Here is a 20,174-nt window from a genome sequence, read left to right as displayed (position 1 = left end):
CTGAGATTCTAATCCAGAAATTTATTCTTCAAATGTCTGGAAACCTTATTCTTGTCCAGTTTAGTTTTCTCTCCTCTCATTAAATGTAGCCATTATACCCACAGCTCTCAAGGTAACTCTCCGTGTAACATCTACCTTGAACTTGCTTGCCACTTCTCCTGGAATTTTGTATTCCAGTTCTTAGAGCAGCCATGAACGTTACCACCTGTGAGCTCTTGGGAGTTTTACTTAGACATTTGGTATGATTTTCATATTCCCTTTCCAGTCACAAATCCTGATTTTGCATTTATTTCAACATCATCATCTTTACTGATAATCCTGGCAAAATATTTCCTTTGCTTTGGACTACCTGGCTGCATAAGAGCCTTACTTACATTCTCTTTTTTGCTGTGTGTATATCTAAAGAGCAATCTTCAGTGCTATTAGTAACAGCTACATGCTACTAGCGTGTAAGCGGTAATTAGCTAATAGGTAATAATGCCTAATAGCTTACAATATGTGACTGGCAGCCTATGATACATTTCGAGTGTTAGTCATAGAATTCAGCGTACCAAAATGACTTGGGTGGAGGGAGTTAGATATACAATTGCATGCATTATAGATGCAATATAAGATACAAGAACAACCTTTGTTTTCAGATGTTGTAACCAGCGCTTCCCACCCACCAACCCAAAAGTTCTATACAATCTTACGAAACCTATAAATAGGTGTGAAGACAGAAAGCTGTCAATGTAATGTAACACATGGATTCAATTTGTTGGTGGCATGCCAAATGACAGATTGCACTGTTTGTACAAGGTTCAGATAAAAGTGTCTGAAACAAACACAACAAATTATCCATTGGTTTCTGCAAAGGTCTGGCAAAGTTAATGTAAGTCACACTGCCTATTTAAATTCCCAGCAGTATTTTCACAATAATGCAGACTATATCATTACATGAATTATGGGAATACAAACCCCTCATTTGTTAGCAAGGCATACAGCATCTAATTATGCACACAAATTAAAACACCGAAGGGAAGATCAAAAAGGAGACAGCTCCTTATTCTGTCAATACGATCTCCTCTTTCTGACACACTTCAAACCGCGGTCTCACAAGACATGACCCAGGCCGGGTCGGGAAGGCCGGAGATGCCGTGGGCGCCCGGGCGCCGCAGGCACCGCCAGGCGGCCGAGCCGCTCCAGCCCGGCGCCCAGGCAGGCCCGGTTTGAGGCCGGCACACCGGGCGCCATCGGCAGCGCTGCCACCGCCGCGCAGGCCTCAGGGCGGCCCGGTGGGGCCACCTGAGGTCACCCCGCAGCGCCCACACGGGCAGGAGGCCGCCGCCCCGGCGGCGCTGCAGCAGAGCGCGCCGGAGCCGCGGATGGCACCCGGAGCCGCGGATGGCACCCGGAGCCGCGCCAGGGCACCCCGTGGGGCACCCCTCTGCCCGACGACCCCCGCCGCGGCGGCGGCGTGCCGCGGCCCCGCGCTCCGCCGCTGCCCCGAGGGCCCCCGCGAGCAGAGGCGGCCCCGCCGCAGCACGGCAGGGGCTGCGCGCATGCGCCTCCGCTCCAGGTGCCGAGAGGAAAGACCTCCTGGGCACGAGGGGGCGCTGCGCCGCGGCGCCTCGCTGGGTTCCCCTCCGTCCACGCCTTGCGGATTCTGGGAAGGGAGGGGGGCGAGGGCGTCTCCCGGTCGGCGTCACTCCCAGCATGCAGCGCGGTCCGCTCCTGCCCCTGCTGCCGCCGCTGCCGCCGCCGCCGCTGCTGCCGGGGGAAGAAGATGGCGGAGGGAGGCGCGGCGGATCTGGAGACTCAGCGCACGGACGTCGCGGCGCTGCTCAAAACCGCCCTCCGCAAGGGCGACACCTGGTGAGGGAGGGGCGGGGGGGCCCGGGCCGATTGGCACGGGCGGCTCCCACCGCCCCCGGTGCCACTTGGCTGCCGGAGGAACCGACCTCCTTTCCCTCAGCGCTCCCCCCAGCCCCCGCTCCCGGGGGCGGCTCGGCCCCCCACGTGCGCTGGCGGCTGCCGAGGAGGGGGGGGGGGGGGGAGGCGGATGACAGGGCGGGGGGGAGCAGCACCGTTACCCCCCGCCACCGCTCTCCCGCCGCCTGGATGCCTCGGCCCCTGTCGGGAGGGCACCGGCCGCCCTGGTGCGGCGGGCCCTCGGCTTGGCCTGGGCTGCTGGCGGCCGGCAGGGCCGCGCCGCGGAGGCGCCCGGCGGGGGCAGGCACCGAGGTCAGCTCCCTGCCGGGCGGCGGGGGAGGGGAGGGAGCGGCGTGACTGGCGGGGCGCGGTGCCGGATGGCAGCCCCGGACGACGAGGGGCCCGGAGGCCGCGGGAGCTTGTTTGGCCGAGCAGGGATTGAGGCGGGGTAGAAGAGCTCCACTATCGGGTGTTTCTTCCATTATCCAAGCCGAAAGGAGGAAACGGCCCTGGCGTCACCTTCAAGTTGTCAGAAATTAGATCTGTACCCTGGGTGGGGTGCCCTGAAGCCCATCCGCGGCTGCGATAAACCTTAAATTGAAATTTTATTTTGACTTGTGAACGGGTTAACTGCTTGAGAAACAGCCCCCGAAGATGCGAATGGGTCCTTATGATACCTCTTCCACAGTAAACGTTTAAAAAAATATATTTTCCTGGACAGTCAGAAAATATTTCTTAGTATGCCATACAGATTGTCAACAGAACGATCCATGGTTGAAAAGAATTAGGTTAAATAAACACATCTTTCTAGCGTGTATTTGGTAATTTAGGTTCTGTAGTTGTTCTCCGAGCCTAGGAAAACGGACATTTTTTTTTTTAGAAGGAAAAAAAAAGCTTCCACTTTTTCCACTGCTCAACCTCATAATCTCTTCCTGTGTGAAACTGTCACCCAAAGACAAAGGCTGAAGCATTAACTTACTGAAAATTAAGTACAAATACACAAAAGTAGAATGTGCCCACCTCATTTCAGCTGTCATCACTCACTGTTCCAGTTCTATAAAAGACTATATTTAACAGTGTTGATACTGCAGCATGTGTCAGAAGCATACATTCTGATGCATTATTCAAATACTGCTGAGTATATGTTCAGCTTTGGCATATGAACAGACGGCTCTTAAACTGAAAAAGAATAAGCAACTAGAAAAAGGAAATCAATTTACGTGGTAGTGTTGAAAGTGACCAGCAGTAGTAAAAGGGTGCTCAGACTTGTAATCTTACAAGAAATTTTTTTAAATGGTTCAGCTGGGTACTTCCCAAGTACTAAAAAAACCCTCAAACAGTTAATATTATTCAAAGTGAAAGTAACTTTATGAAAAGTTGACATGATGACTAAAACAGAAAGTTTGCTGTAATTTTTTTTAGTACCTTAAATATTTTAACATTAAGAAGTCAGTTAAGTGGGAAAAGGTTCTCTGAAAATTAATGTATCTAGCTGTGATTATGACACCGGTATTAATCAAGACTGAATAAGCTATGTCAAAGTCCTATTAACTTTGACTCATGAACTGTTAAATCTAGCTACATAAATGTGTATGTGTGTGCACTCATACGATTAATACTTAGAGCTATGTATTTAAGTTATAAAATTAAGGGATATGTTTAGTCCAGGTGTTTTTTCCAGGGGTATTTTGTCAATAACTTTTTGATCTTTAGGCATGGCATCAGTAAGGAAACAGAACAGTTCATGCTCTAAATCATGATTCAGAATTACAACTTTCAGCAGTAAATAGTGCTGAAAAAAATATGAGCAATGCCATATCAGCTTGTTCTGTTTGCGTTTTAAAACACTAAAATACAGTCCTTTTAAAATTACTGGCTTGTACTGGAAGTATTGTCCATGCTTTTCTGAATTTAGAGTGTAGAGAACAATAAGCTATATAAGGAAAGTATAAAGCCCTGGGGGTTTTCTCTGAGAAAAAGGGAACTAAAGATAGGGCAGAGAGAGGGAAGTCTTGTAGTATCTGTAAAGAGGGCATTAAATTTAATCATTAGCTCTTCATGTGCACTACGGATAAAGAAATGAAACTGACTGGAAACGCAGTGTCTTTACAGTGAGATATTGGAAAAGAATTGAAAGAATCGGGGAACATTTGAACGGACAGTTTCATAAGCTGTAGATTTTCATTCATTGGATGTTTTTAAGAGTAGCTTGGGGATAGTATAGATTAAAATATATTACTTCAATGGACAGACAAGGCTGGTATTTTTTGACTGTTCTGTCTTCAGGTTCAAGATTTGGGGTAGTTTGTCCCAATGGTCTTTTTTTTTTTTTGCATTCTTTTATGGGCAGTTAATTGATTAAAATATTAAAGTAGAAGAGATTGAGGATTCTTCCATCTCTCCATTTATCTTATTTTTCTAAGCATACATTAAATAAACATAACATTTAAGTTTTTCCAAGCAAGAACCTCCTTAATTTATCAGTTGTTTTAAATAACATTGACTACTTTGAGTAGTGAATTCAGCATAAAAAACACATCATTCCACAAAACTTGAATTTATATATAAGTTTATCTTCTTGCAATATTATCAAAAGAACCTTCAGGTTCTGTGGTTGAAAGACTTAGAATTCTGGTTTTGGAAGAGAAAAAATACTGTATATAGTTGTATATCTCACACTTTTAGGATCTGATTACTTCTCAGTGTTTTGAAATTCTACTGGTGCTTGGCAAGTGAGGAGAATTTTTATTGTTTGTGGAGATTTTAACTTCTCATTTAGAAAGACAAAAAATACTAATTGTTACAGCTACAGACAGATTTGAACTCAATCAGTGTCTTCCTGTATCCTCAGAAATTGAAGAGCTATTGATGTTCATCAATTTTTTAGCTACTGTATAATTTGCATGACCAACTGGTCTTGGTGTTATTTAATGCCCTTGTAGCTGCAGTGGTATTTTTGAGAACCTTGCCAAGTTTCTCTGTTTTTATAGTGTTACTGAGGTGCAGTTTTCAATACTGGAAGTTACTGATCTTGGAACAGTTTTCTTAAAGAGGTGATGAAGACTCTGGCAGTTCTTGTATGTGACTACTTCTTGTGTGAACGTCTCTGTAATTTCCTTCCCATATTTATGTATGATTTCTTGTCTTTAAGACCACTTTCAGCCCTGCCTTTCCTGTAGTTTCTTTTCTTCTGCGGCTCTCTCAGAGATATTGTCTCGGTTACTTAAATATGACATTACAGATGCTTTCATACTCTTTGCTTTGCTACCTCTTACGCACATGGGCCCTCCGTGGTCTAGAATGTGAGACTATGTTTCTTGCCTTTAAATACCACCTGCCGATAAATGCTTCACTTACAGTGGCTAGTACTGACTAATAATGGCTAACAGCACAGCCTTAGTTGTCAGTTTCACCAATTTTTCTCTTTCTTTCTCCTGGATTTCCTCACTGTACTTCTTTCATCTATTGCTTGCCATAGCAATTTGTGAGCAGATGAGAATATAGATGTTCCTTGTATTTTTAAAAGCAGTAACTTGGAAAAGAGAAGTTTATTTGGCTATAGGAACAAATGCAGTATTAAGATGTTTGAATAGGGAATACTGAGTAGCTGTATAAAGATGCACTGTATACGGTAATATATTAGTAAAACCATTCATAATGTCCCGTTGTGGTGTCCACAGTGTCACAGAAGGTGTTCATTTGGAATGAGTTCAGAAATCTCAAGATTTAATAAGGAAGGCAAAAGCCTTGCCTTTCAGAGAAGAGCTTTAAGAGCCTTTGTCTGTTTTGATAGAATATTGAGTCCTGTGCTGAAATACTTACATAAAAGATGTCTTCTAGGATAAGGATTTTTAGACAAGCAGATACAGACACTATCTGTAAACTAAAGCTAGTAAGGGTTAGACCAGAAGGAAGATACTGATTTCCAGTCCTGCAAGCCAAAGAATTTTGGTGCCAGTCATCATTTTACAGAGCGACAAGATAGATTCTTAATCTGTTCCTGACTTTTAAGACTTGCAGATTATGAAAACTACACAAGTATAATATTGTGAGTTTTCAGATGTGTCTCTGATACATACCACTTCTGAAGTTCTGGTGAGTCTGTTGTTATCCATAGAGTGTACTTCTTGGAAGGTGAAGAAAATATTCTCATTTTTTGCACTGTGAGAATTCTATTGGCTGTTTAAAACTCAGTCACTGCCAAGAATAAGTAAAAATTTAAGTGGGGTAAAAATCCTTCCCAGAGAATGAACGGTAGATATGAAAAGTTCAACCTTAAAAGATTTCCCCTCCAGAAGAGTATTTAAAGAGTTTTCCCACCAAAAATGTATAAACATTTTAATTCTGGTTGCAGTGAAAACTCATGAATCTTGATGAACAGACGTATAAAGTCCTACTTGAAAACCCTGCAGTGTCCGTCATTGATGATAACCTTGATGCTGAAGTGCTAAGCTTTAATAGCATTTTACACTGTGGTCTTCTCGGTGTTTTCCACATTTGATCATCCATCATTGTGCTGTACGTGAACAGAATCTAGATTGAACATTAATGGAAGATTTTACTTGATTTCACTGAGAGCATGATGAGATGTTAAAGACCTGCACCTCAATAACATTTGGAATATCCTAAACTGTTCTGATGGCTTCATATAATGAGAAACAAGGAACACTATGTCAGTGTTCCAAGGATAGAATTGAAAATTGGCTGCTTTCTTTTCTTTCACATGAGGTTTAAGTTGCTGATTTTTGTCTTTTAAGACTTTCTGGTTGAAGTTTTGTGTTAGATTTGTCTCACTGCATGTGGAATGGTGCAGCATTTCACCAACAGCTTATGAAGATAGACAAAATGTTCTGTTTTAAATTCTTCTGGGAGAATACTTGCAGTGGAATTGTAGGTTAATTGATTAGGCAGGGTGAGAGCATGTTCAACTCGGAAGCATGCTTGTGCCAGGCTTTTGCCTGAAAATTGGAAGTCAAACATTGGTTTAGGAGTTAGATTATTTTTTAATTAAAAGTATTTGCTTAAATGAAAGGTTTGTAAGTGTATCCAAATACTTATATGGTTGTTAATGTAAAGTTCACACTGAAATTTTAACAAAAAAATGCAGTCTATTAATTTTGGCTGAATCAGGCTTTTTGGTGTGCCTCTTGGTGTGAAGTGCTGCTTAGGCTATTGCAGCACATTGTGGGAACGGAGCATGGGGAGCTGTAGGGAGAATTTGATCGATTAGTTGATTTGAAATTATCTTTGTGCATTTAGTTGACCAAAGTGTTTATCTCTAAAGAAGAATGTGAAATATTTAGGCTAAGATTTATCAAAAATGGGAGCTAAATGATTTTTTTTTGTTCTCTTTGACCCTTGTTGGTTTTTTTCTTGTGCATTTCCCTACATTTTGAATAAAATTATGGTTTGGTTTGTATGTGAGAGTGAAATAATTATTATAATCCTGAACTTCCAAGAATTTGTTAATTTTGAAAGAAAATGTAATTTTGAAGGCATCTATTAATCATGAGTGTGCTCAAGCAATTTTGGCCAACCTAATCAGAGTAGGAATACAGGTACAAACCCATATATATATTATAGTTGCAATTGTGCAAGAACAAAAACTTGGTGCTGTGCCTTTAAACAGAAGTCCTAATTTGCTTTCAGCAACACAGTTGTTCCACTTTGTCCTCTGTATTGCTTAATCTGGACTCATGCACAGTGAGGAAGGTAAAAAAAAAAAAATCCTCGCCTATCTCTCTGGACAGTTTGCACAGTTTTGCTGTTAAAAGTGAAATAGCTTGTGTTCAGAAGATACAATGTACCAGCAGTACACAGTCATGGAATAAGTGTCTCTCTGTGAAGTGTCTTTATTGAATATTAAAGTTAATTGTTTTGATTTTGAAGTTGAAGGGCTGACCTATCAGTCAATATAAATAAATCTAGGTTACATGTTGTTTAAATCTCTCTATGTATAACCGAGGAATGCGTTCAGAACACTTTTGACAACAATGGGAAATACCAAGATCATAGTCCTACTGTTCAAATATTTTTATATCCACCTGGGTGTTAAAAATGAATACCGTTATAATTCTGTGATGTTGATTCTGTGTTAATAAGGTTTATTAAAATATTCAGTAAACCACAGGCAAAGTTAAAATACATGAAAAAGTTACAAAACATGGGAGAATTTTAAAAATCAATTAGCAACTTTCCTGCTGGTACTATTTTCTTTTGAATGAACAATGTCCATCCATGGTTATGCAGCTGTGCAATTTTAAAACTTGTGTATATATATTGTGATTTTTATTATTTGTTGAATTTTTGTTTAGGAAATGAAGGTGCATTTAGAAGTATTGTAATAGCTTAATTCTTTTGTTCTTGTAAGTTAATGTAGAAAGGCTATAAGTAATTTCATTTTGGGCTGTCCTAAGTCTCTACACTTGATCATTAATAAGGATAAAGTCTTTTGATGGAAATTTTAATTGACTGACCCAATATGAACATATATTTGGATATAAGGCATGACTATCAACTGGTAGTTGTGGTTTAATATTGAATATTTTGTATAGGAGTAAAAGGAATAAAATATTTGTTGCTGGTATGCCTATATTAGGAAAGATAATAAAATAAGTACTCTGTGATTTGTAGGTTATATTGGAGAAACTTGTAAGTCCAGAAATTGGGGAGAACACAACCAGGAACCAGGCTAATGGCCCTTAATCAGAGATGAGCAGTCCTTTGTAAATGCCAGAAATAATCGCCGTTTCATCCCACTTCAGTGGGACCTGAAGAATAGTAACACCTGCAGTGAACTATTTTCTCAATGTTTTTGTCTGTAGGGGCTATATGAGGTTGGAATAACTGATCTAAACTCATCTTAAAGATAGATTTCGTCTGTTTAGTGTCTTCAGCTAAAGCAAGTTTAAAATGGCTACGACTTTAACTTTTTTTATGTTGGTTTACAATATTCTAAACAAAGCTTGTTTGCTTCTAACCATGAGAATTAAGTAAAAGATTACATGTTTTTCTAGAGCTTTGGGAATATATTATTTTACAGGAAAATTATATTAACTGAAAATAGTCTAAGGTCAAAAGTAATCTGTGCTTTGAAAACAACCTATGCACAGGAAAACAGGAAGAGGAAACTAGGTTGAAATGTTAAGCATTGTGCTTTGTCAATACTTGTCAAGAAATTGTTCAAATAAAAGAATTATTTAAACAAAAAGTTACACTTAATGGGAGTATACATTATTGGCAAATAGCTTCTGTATGGAATGAGCTAGGTATGACCAACATTGTTTTTAAAGGAAATGAAGTGACATGTAATACTGGAAGATATCAAGGAACATTCTAATTCTGTTTTTCAACTCCTTTGCATGATAGTGGATTCACACTAGCCTGAATTAAGATTGGAAGCTGAGCAAATGCAATGTGCAAGGACCCTCAGACCTCAAATAAGGCCTTTTGTTATCAGCTGATTGAAGGAGAATGTTGGAATTTATGTTAGCAAGGTTCAGAATTTCATCTTCTGCAGTAATAACACTGAATCCATATGATATCAAAACGTGTTTTGTATCAAAGGGAGAAGATGCGCTTTGGTAAAATACATTGTTATGTGCTCCACTTGTCATTGCATGGGGTTCCCGTGTCTTTCTTATCTGAATAATTCCACTGTTGTGGAATGTTTTGAAGATACTCTGCAAATTTTGATATGTTGCATGTCTGCAGAGGTAGTGTAGACCTTGGTTTGCTTACACAAGCTCCTTTTGTGCTCTGGAGGGATATGAGGTTTTCATGGTATCATAGAATATCTCAAGTTGGAAGGGAGCCATAAGGAACATGGAGTCCAACTCCCTGCTCCTGGCAAGACTACCTAAAAAAAACATGTGACTAGGAGCGTTGTTCTGAACTCTGACAGGCTTAGTGCCGTGACCACTACCCTGGGGAGCCTGTCCCAGTGACTGACCACCCTCTCAGTGAAGAACCTTTTCCTAATGTCCAGTCTGAGCTTCCCCTTATGCAGCTTCATTCCATTTCCTTGTGTTTTGTTTCGTATCTGGCATTTCAGTGGATTCAAGAGTATAAATTGTCCCTTGTATATTATAGTCTGCTTCAAACAGTCAAGAAACATTTTACAGATGAGAGCTGACGTATCTTACAAAGTGATCTAAAGCTCCGCTCAGAAGTAAACACTGAATACTGAAGTAGTCCAGACTTGAACGGGGAACATGTTCATGAACATGCTCTATAGTTTTTTGATTCTATTTGCTCAAAAAAAATTTAGATCTCTTAAGGATATGTAATACAACTAAGAGAAACACCTAAACCAAATTAAACTTCACAGGTATTTCCAATATTATTAATACCTAAAATACCCTATTTGAGTGTAATTTTCAGCAAATCATACATGCATATTTTTGCTTACTTTCAATAAAGGTAGGGGACTAGTCTAATAGTTATGTATTTCTGTTATTCTTGGCTGTAAGTGATTTAGTATAATCAAACTTGGTTGTACTGTTTTCATCAAGCAATCTGAGGTGACTAATTTATTTGGAATGCCTGTAAGTGTCAGTTATTTGCTGATTTAGAGTTAATCAGTTCACGTTGTGAAGTTCTCTTAGTTCAGAAGGTTTGCCCCTCTAGATTGCCCCAGCATATCTAGAAATTTGAGACAGTTCTCTCCTTCAGTCTCTACTATGAATCCTCCAGGCGTGTTTTACCTCTGAAGATGGGTTGGTTATCCTGCTTGTTAGCTTGACTGATGATATCTGAGACAGCAAAATCAGCATTTCCTGCTTGATTGAAATCTTGATTGCATCAGAGTTAAGTAACAGACATTTCTTAATCATAGTTTTAAAAAATGGATAAATCATATTTTCTCACTTTACTAAGGTGTCCTGGGTGGCTTGCTCAGTCAGGTCCACAGTTCAAAAGACTACTGTAACATTAGACTGGTTTGGAACTCTTTCCTGCATTAGGTAATAGTAACAAAAATAAAAGCAAAACATTGTACCGAGTTTAATGTACAGACATTTTATGTCTCTCTTACTAATGCATGGTATGTTATTTTTGTATCTGGGACAACACATACTCAGTGAAGTGTATCTGGTCTCAAGTGCATGCTACAAGTTTTTAATAATCTTCCACTAAAAAGAGATCAAGTTATTTAAGAAATTAGGTTTTAGCAGATGTAGTTCTGTTTACTTGAGGTATGTCTTTTCCTCTTAAATTACTGAATGTCACTCATAGGTAATACTTCATTTTCAGGTAGCTGATTGTATCATGGATATTATAACATTGACAAAAAGACATTAAGTTGCCTTCTTACAGTTTGCCTTCTGTGTTTTGTGTAGATGAGTAGTCTTGTTGATCTTGGTGAGAATGCTATACTGAATGTGTTTGTAGGCTCAAAAGCTATAGTCTATAAATTTCTGAATTTTACTTTTTCCATTAACACTAAGAAGTCTGGACTTTAGCTATGCAAGTGCTTTAGCAGATTGATCCCCGTGGTGGTCTGATCTTGGCTATATGCCAGGTACCCACCAAGTCTCTCTATCACTTCCCCCCCCTTTCTCCTTGTTTTCTCAACAGGGCAAAGAGGGGAAAGAAAATTAGATAGACCAACCCTTGTGGGTAAAACAAAAGCAGTTTTAATATAAGCAAAGCGAAGCAAAAGTCCACGTGCGGAAGCAAAAAAAAAAACAAAAAACCAACAGATTTATTGTCTGCTTCCCATTAACAGGTGATGTGGGGCCTTTTCAGGAAGCAGGGCTCCAATACGCATAGTGGTTGCCTCAGAGGACCAGGCGTGACCCCCCACTCCTTTCTTCCTTTCTCCCCGGTTTATACTGAGCAGACGTCACATGGTCTGGAATATCCCTTTGGTCAGTTCGGGTCAGCTGTCCTGGCTGTGTCCCCTCCCAAGATCTTGCCCACCCCGTCCCACTGCGGGGGGAAATGTCGGAAAGAGTCTTGGTGCTGTGCAAGCGCTGCTCAGCAGTAGCCACAACACCAGGGTGCTCTCAACACCCTGCCAGCTCCCAACATGAAACACAGCACCGTGAGGGCTGCTATAGGGGAAAACCAGTTCCAGCTCAGCCAGACCCAGTACAATCCCCTAAACTGAGCATGGTGTAATTGCATTAATTTTTTTGTAGCGTAATCTTTAATATGGTATCCTTCTTGCATAAAGATGAGGGAAGTGTATCGCATTTTCATTTTCCCTAATCTTATTGGAAAAGTAGTATTTCATCTATTGATTAAGAACAAGTTCTTGTAAAGTAGGAAGATTCCAGCTTACTGTGACTGTATTCCATAGTAACTCAAAATAACTTCTCTCACCTGTATCAGATTTATATTGAAGTAAACGTAGCAAAATGCTCATTAAAATGCCTAATATGTATGAAATGTCTATATGCATGTGCATATGTATATACATAACCAGTAACTCACTGTTAAGAATTCACAACTACTGTGTCTGTTAGCATTTTTCCAAATCTGTATCTGTAAATTTTTTTCCTAGGCTATTTAAATTTAGTAAATCCTTCTTTTGCATGTAATGCGTGTTACCTCAACATTGTGGTAAACTGCTCTTAAGAATATCTATCTGAGCATAAAGACTCTATACTTACTTAAATTAAGAAGTCTAAACAATGTTGGTAGATCCTGAGTCAGTTAAAAGCAATTATCTCTAAATAGAAAATAAATTTATTACCAGATTTACACAAGTATCGTACCTACCTTTGTTTATAAAGGGTGTTAAGAGCTGAATATGGGGATAGAAAATAAGGTAGTACTTTGTAAGCTATGATCTGTGGTCAGCAGGTGGTTTGCTAGGCTCTAGTAAGACCTGTAGTGCTTTATCAAATATATTTTTGTTTCAAGTTTGATTGTTAGAATATGATGTGGTCTGTAAGAAATCCTGAGAACTGGCATTGACCCATTTGCTCCTTATCCTAATAAATTAATCTTCCTGGTTCACTCTGTTTAAAAATTAGTACACAGAGGGAGATATATACTGCTTCATATTACAAGCAGTATTAATGAAAGTTTTAAGCTTTGCCCTTGGGTACACACAGATTTCATGATCTTCCCTTTTCATTAATCTTCAGTAGGGCACATCTTGAACAAAATGCATGTAGGCTCTTATTTGTCTGAAAGTAAGCAATTTTAATGATGCTTTACAGATTCAAACTTTTTTTTACAGTTGCAGAATTCAATCTTAGAATAGTGTTTTGCACCCATTTTGCTTTCTTAATTGTTCCTTGCAGCTTTGTCCCTATGTCCAAAATACACCAGTCTTAACAAAGCACTACTCAGTGACTATAAGTAAGAAAAAGGAAAGAAGGTATGAAGACAAAGTAATTTGAGTAGCTTTCAAAATTTTGGTATTCATGCATTCTTCATTTTGCTTTTCTCCATTGTACTACTGGACAGACTTTGCTCAGAGAGTCTCAAAATGAATGTGAATTTTTTTTTTTAAGATTTGTTTGTCCTTCAGCATTTTCTTTCCAGGGAAGGAACTTTACTGTACCGTTTAATTCTGACCACACTTACATACTTGCATGATTTATAGGTGACCTTTCAACTTCTTTATGCTAGAAGTATTAATCTCTTATTTGAGCATGTAAGTACAAATGCCTGAATTTGAAGAGAAGTGATGTAAGTTTTTGCACTTTGTGTTAGGAAGCAGAAATGTTACAGCTTTTCAGTTAGGGAGATCTGTAAAGAGACACTGCAGAGCAGACTTTGGTTAGTGGCAAAATTAATTGGATGTGGAAGAATAAAGCTGATGAAGTGGTGAAATAGGTAATGGTGAACATTTAAAATCCAGAACAGTGGACCCCAGGCTTTCTTGCACTATTAAGTACAATTATCAGAATTTTCTGTTAATGACTATGTTATTGGGATATGATCAGGCATTTAACACAAAGCATTTGAAAAGTAATATGGTTCCACAGGAGCATTAATTTGTTAAGCGTTAATTAAAACAATGGACAGTTTGCCTATATGATAATTTCTGTGTAAAATTGTAGTTTTCCTTCTTTAAGATTCATAGTTCATTCAAATTTAGATCAAGAAAATAGAGGCTATGGGATGGAGCAGGGGACAAGGCTGGCAGGTTTGGTGGTAGAATGGATTCCTGAGAGTCACTGCATTCATAACCACACACAGTTACAGCTGTTAGGGAATAGTGCCTAAATGGCCCCCGCAGAAGAGAAAGGTGAGAATGCTGTCGGCCTTGATTATGTTCATAAGACTGAAAACTTTGTTTATACAGCAAAAGCAAGGGCATGTCAGATTAATCAAATTCAATGTCCCTTTTTCCATTTATTAAAGAAAAATGAGTCAAATACTAAGACACTGTTGTAAAAGGAATAGGGATTCATATAGGCAGAATGAAAGAACTGGATTTTTGCAAATGTGTGAAGAAGTGCTGCTACTTGTACTTTAAAAGAAAAAAGATACAAATACTAATGATTCAATTATGGTAGCATCAGGCTTGTTCTGGCAGACTCAGGGTAAAGGAAAAATTACCTGTAATATCAGACTCTATATTCAATTACATATGCACTGTGTAGAATAGTCACACCATTTAACATGGTCATACCAATTCAAACTTCCATGGTAGAGTCTAGTGTATGTCTTTCTCTTCCAGGAAATGGAAGACAACACTCATTTAATTGCAACAGTTGGTTATTGTTTGGTGAAAATTTGTTGTAGAAATCTGATTTTTCTTTCTTAATTTTCAAGTGGACTATCTTTGTGGTGTTCACTGAATGCTTAAATTCTTTCTCATGTGATCTTTAAATTAAATAGGTTAAATTGCCTATTGCAGGCTTCTGTCTGCTGTATTCTCTTCCTCCTCCTCCTATTTCTGGGTAATAGATGAATGTGGCATACCTTGGACGTGAATTGGATTGAGTATCTGTTAGAGAAAGCACTTTAAAATCTTTCTGCATTCACTGTTGAGACTCTCCCACCAAAAGCATTCTTGCCTTCATTGAACCAGATGACATCTACAGATGACATCTTCAGAACCTGAAGACATCTACATCTGATTATTTATTGTAGAAAAGGAAGCACGTGTTATCTCTGTAAAATTTAAACCTATTTTGTTTAAGTTGTTTCTTTCCTTCTGTTGCAGTATTGCTTAGGAAGACTTTGTGATAGTAAAAATATAGTTGAACACTTCTAGTAACAAACATACCAAATATTTTAAAGCATACCGGGGAGCTGTTATGATGTTGCTTCATTTCCCCTATCTATTGCATAGTGGCAAACATAGTGTTTTGGAGGGACTTCACAAGTTTAAAATGTTTTATCTTTGCTTTCATCTGATACTTTAAAAAATATTCATGCTTTTTTTTTTTTTTTAATGGAATGCTTGTTTTAAACAAATGATAATACCAAATTTTAAATTACGTCTACATAGCATTATATGCCTGTTTTCACAAATTGGTCATTTTTTGGTAGTTGAAGTTCTCATTTAATTTCACAACAGTTTGAAGTTTGTGGTTTCATAGGTTTTGCTGCAGTGATCACTAAATCTGCTGCTGTGTTCGGAGATCCTGAAAAGTTAAGTTCAGAAAAGGCTTTTACGTAAGACAGTAAGGCTTTTACTTGGATGCTTTCTTGTGTTGCAAAATGAAGTTTTCTGTACACAAAGATTTGAATTATTTTGAGAAGCTCATTACTTTTGTTAGGTAGTTCTTACAACTTAATTGAACAGCGTAAGCAGTGAAAAGTGGTCCAGAAATCAGTGTATTCTTACTGAATGAGTTTGATTTTTGAAGTGTGAAATGCGTGTGGGACTGGAACATATATTTGAAATAAATAAGTCACCATCTTTAATGCAGCTTAGCCTTTTCCCGTCTTGTTTTGTTTAGAATTTAATAGGAAACAAAACCTGTCAAGGGAATTCTGCCACAAAACTGAAATAATCAGTGCTGGGCCAGACTACTTTAGAATGATTCAATGTTGTAAAATCATAGTGAAGGTAAGTATCTCATATTTCTGGAATAGGACTTCAGATACGCTATTTCATTACCAATTTGGTGTGTTGCATTGTGCCCGAAACACCCTGTTTAGTCACTGTCTGGTAAGAGTGGAAAAGGGAATTTTTGCAACAAAATACATTTCCTTAATAGCGTTTAACTTTTTTTCTGTATAATTTTAGTTCAGAAAGCAGTTTGAGGCTGTATTCTGACTGCTGCATTAAGTGTTTAAAATTTCAGAAAGAAATTGTGTGTTGCATGTTCAAGGACAAAGCTGCATACAGAACAATTTGAGAAGAGATAGCAACTCATAGTTGATGACTGTTGAACAGTAGTGAAAGGTTGTGACTGTAGAACAGATACAAGACCAGGTGTTACACTGAAAGATGGCAGAGGTGCATGCTCCAGAGTACAGCTGGCATTGATGCAGTAAGGGAGAAATTTGTTCCCTAACCAGGGTTTTTACACTGGCAGAGCTGTGTCTATTGCAGTTGAGACACAGCTCTGCCTTTGCTATTTATGTTTGCTTAGTTACAAGCTAAGGCTAGGAGGAATTTGTTCCCAGACTCATTATTACTGTTGATATAATCATATTTTGAATCAGTACTGTTTGCCATGTGAATTAAGATGCTGTTGTCATAGATGTTTTTAAGTTACCTTTGAGACCTTAGTCTTTGATGTTTTTGAGGAATGTAGGGGAAGTAAGCATCCAAAAGGCTGTGGTGATCTTATGTATAGCTTTCTAATGCCTTCTTCCTCCTACTTTCCAAAATATATTTACCTGTATATTCACATACTTAAAAGTATGTCTTGTAGAATCTGAAAAATTGGAACTTATTGAGAAGAGAATCTGATAAGTTGACAACAAAGAATCCCACTTACTGAGTACTACCCAAGAGTAATTCCTTCTTTACCAGAGGTTTGCTAGCAGTACTTCTGGAGGCTGACTTCAGGCCTGATCTGTGTATGTAAGAGAAAAAAAAAAACGGACTCAAGAAGAAGAAACAAGTCAAGACAATGTATGTTAGGTTTATTAATTCTTATTGTAGTTAGATAATTTAGGAGCACAAATTTAGGACCCCGTTAATGTTTTTCAGAACCTGTTCCCTTAAATGGATACTCACACAATGTTTTTGTACTTCTTTGGTTACAAGAGTTGTGGCTGCTTAATGGTTTTGTTCTATGTTTTTCCATGGTGTTCATGAGTAACTGCTACAGAACAATCACCTTATAAAGCTGTATGTATTAGTGGACTATTATTTGAATCACTAGGAACTATTAAGATCTCTTAAAGGTTCAATAGCATATTATTGGTATGCTGCAAATGAGAGTCCAGTAGTCAAATACTGGAGAAAAAAAACAGGATTACCTATGATCTTTAGTTCGACGTATCATTTTATCCTGATAGTGTTATGATGTGTACTAGGGTAGTAGCAGAAGGTTGGCACATACAAGACAGGAGATGGATTCTTTTAGGAAAGAGAAATAATGAAGGTGGTGTCTTTTAAAAAAAAATGTAAATGAATAAGGATCACTGAACAGATTTGGTGTCTTATATCTTTTTGTCCAGAATTTCTTTAAGATTAAAATGTAGGTATCACTGGATTTCATAAAAGCCAGACTGGCAACAGCTTAATCTGGGTAGAAATACTGTGGAGCTGAGTTTAGAGATATCCCTTTATATGGAAGTGTGAAGTTGATAATTATGTGTAGGAGGAACATCTAGTACTGCCTCAAAAGCAGAACATTTACTGTATGTGTTGGTGCTGACTCAAAGGAAGAAAACACTTAGACTCTTTGGTTCTTGACAGGACATCAGAGTTCTTAAGTTTTTGACTTGAATATGAATGTTATAAATAAAACTCAAGAAAAAAAATTTTACTAGAAGTTAGAGGTCTTTTTTTAAAGGCCTGTCTAATTAATAAAGTTTTAACTTGAATCTCCTGAATTCACAAATTGAGAACAGGAGTTAAAGCTGATGATATTTCATGCTAAAAAGGGAAATGTTTTTTGAACTTACCATTCTTCAACTTCTGATATACCGTATTGTCGGTCTTGCAAAACTGTACTTGCCTACTGTGATTCGTGGGATCTTTAATTGCCCACACTTAAAGCCCTTGTTGGTAGGAGATGCTGATAATGGTTAGCAGACCAGGCAGAAAAACATTCTCCATTTTGCAAGGCTGATGATACAAGTGCTTTAACATGAGTTAACTGGTACTGTAGGAAGTAGTAGCATGCCAATAACTAACTTGTATGTCTTCTTCCATTTAAGGTATCTAGTGGATAGTCGCTGGTTCAAACAGTGGAAGAAATATGTTGGTTTTGACAGCTGGGACAAATACCAGATGGGAGATCAGAATGTGTACCCTGGTCCTATTGATAATTCTGGACTTCTCAAAGGTAACTGCTTCTGATTGTTTAATAAGCCAATACCAACATTTAGTGCAAATTTGTTACAGTTTGTTCATGTTTTGTAGTTGTTAGTGTAAATGAATCCCATGACAGGGGAACTGGAATAGATTTCCCTAACAAATTATGATTTTATGAATAAAATTATGGCAATTTCTTTGCAATGGCAACAGAGTATTTAATAAGATAAAAATTAATGGTTTATAACAGTATTTTGGGATCCCTTGAGAGTTGAAATTTAGTCAAGTTGACAAATAGCTAGCCTGAATTCAATAAGATTTTTTTAGCTTAACTAAATAGGTTGATTTAAAATAATATTGTAAAGTTGAACTCTAAAATTAATTTTTGTAAATGAGCCTCAAGCTCTTACTTTGATTCTGGAACAGTTGAGTAAGAGGTTTTATGCAGTTCAGTGATAATATAAAGTCGGGTGAAATGATAGAGGATAATTTCCTACTTTTTTTATGGTCTTCTAAGTATGGTTATACTCTGTCACTGTTACAATTGCTCAGGTCTAGACTGACTTTTGCTAAACTGTAGTCAGATTTGTGGACTCAGGTCTTGGAATACTTTCCCAGATATTTTAAGCTTTAGATCAAATTCTATATTTAATGTCCAGTGTTGAAATACCATTAGAGCTGTTGATATTTAATGTGCAAAATCTGGTGGCTACAAAATCTAGCAGGTAATTGGTTTCCTTCTTTGCAGTTACAGGTAATGTAATAGTACTGCAGAATCTAATTGCACGTAGTAATACAAATTTTTACAACTTCATGGGGTTTATGATGAGCTCTGACTTTGTTAATTCAAAACTTCTCAACTGTAATTAATATCTCATTATTTTGCAAGTTAAGTGTTAAAGATGGTTGCCTCTTTCATAGGACTTGTCATACCATGTTGCAGTAGTTGTCAGTGTGAGTGAATGTTCATGTCTGACTAGTGCTGTATTGTCATATGGGTCTATATGTTTTCTTCCATCCACAAACTTAAAAGTCTTTTTGCTCCAGGTCAGTGATGTGTTTTGTTTTCTGAAATGTAAGGATCTAGATCTTTTGTATATTCTTGTAGCAAATCTTGCAGTGAGGCAGGCATGTTCAGGTGATACTTTTCAGTTGAAATCAGATGTAGCAAGATCTTTTTATCCTCAGTCAGGCAGCATCAGCTTAGTCTCTCTTCTGTGTCTACCCACTTTAAAAAAAAAAAGGTGATTTCTAGATGTGCAAAGCACTGTGTTAATTGATCTGTATTATTTGTAACTTATTCTACATACATGTTTAAAGTTGCTGTGGATATGAAGCCTATATTAGGATTAGCAGTCCAAATCTAAAGTCATGTTAGCCATTTTGCTAAAAGCTCCTGAAAACCTGTGTTCCTGTGTGCTCTTGTTTTGACACTGCCAATACCCCTTTCAAAATACAGCATCAGGGTTTATGAACTTCACTTTTTGCTCATTCATGGTTCTAAAACTTAGAAGGCTCTTCATTCGCAGTGGTACCATGCATCCAATTACTGTCTGACATCTACTGTTTGGTGTGAACACAATTTAAAAATTAAGGACATTAGTGCTCAGAAAATAGTAGCTGCCTCCTTCACCTGCTGCAAAAGTGTTTCCTATGTAGCATAAATTGAACCTGAAAGTGCTTGTGTTTTAATTCTGTCTTTGGTATGTAGTGTGGACTAGTTGCTCTCATACTGCTCTCCTTAAGTGCCAAGTCTGAAAATTTGCATCTGATTTAAAGAATAAAATAATCTAAAACAGGCATGCTTTCTCAGATATTCTGCAGTGTAATGCAGTGATAAGAAAAACTATTATTAAATTCAAGAAAGACTGATTCCAGAAAACTGAAGCAGTATGTTGTGCTTATATTA

General features: G+C 38.2%; 1 protein-coding gene across 3 annotated transcripts in view; it reads left to right on the top strand.

The window, feature by feature from the left end:
- Positions 1–1,702: 1,702 nt before the first annotated feature.
- Positions 1,703–20,174, top strand: part of USP15 (ubiquitin specific peptidase 15) — a 73,573-nt gene continuing 55,101 nt past the window's right edge. For all 3 annotated transcript variants that reach the window (XM_074902977.1, XM_074902976.1, XM_074902978.1), the window contains exons 1-2: positions 1,703–1,854; positions 18,169–18,296. In XM_074902977.1, the coding sequence (XP_074759078.1) occupies positions 1,766–1,854; positions 18,169–18,296 (217 nt within the window). In that variant the 5' untranslated portion in view covers positions 1,703–1,765. The remainder of the gene's footprint in view (positions 1,855–18,168; positions 18,297–20,174) is intronic.

The sequence above is a fragment of the Athene noctua genome, chromosome 3, assembly GCF_965140245.1.
Source record: "Athene noctua chromosome 3, bAthNoc1.hap1.1, whole genome shotgun sequence".
Lineage (NCBI taxonomy): Eukaryota > Metazoa > Chordata > Aves > Strigiformes > Strigidae > Athene > Athene noctua.
This window is presented reverse-complemented; position numbering and strand designations above follow the sequence as displayed.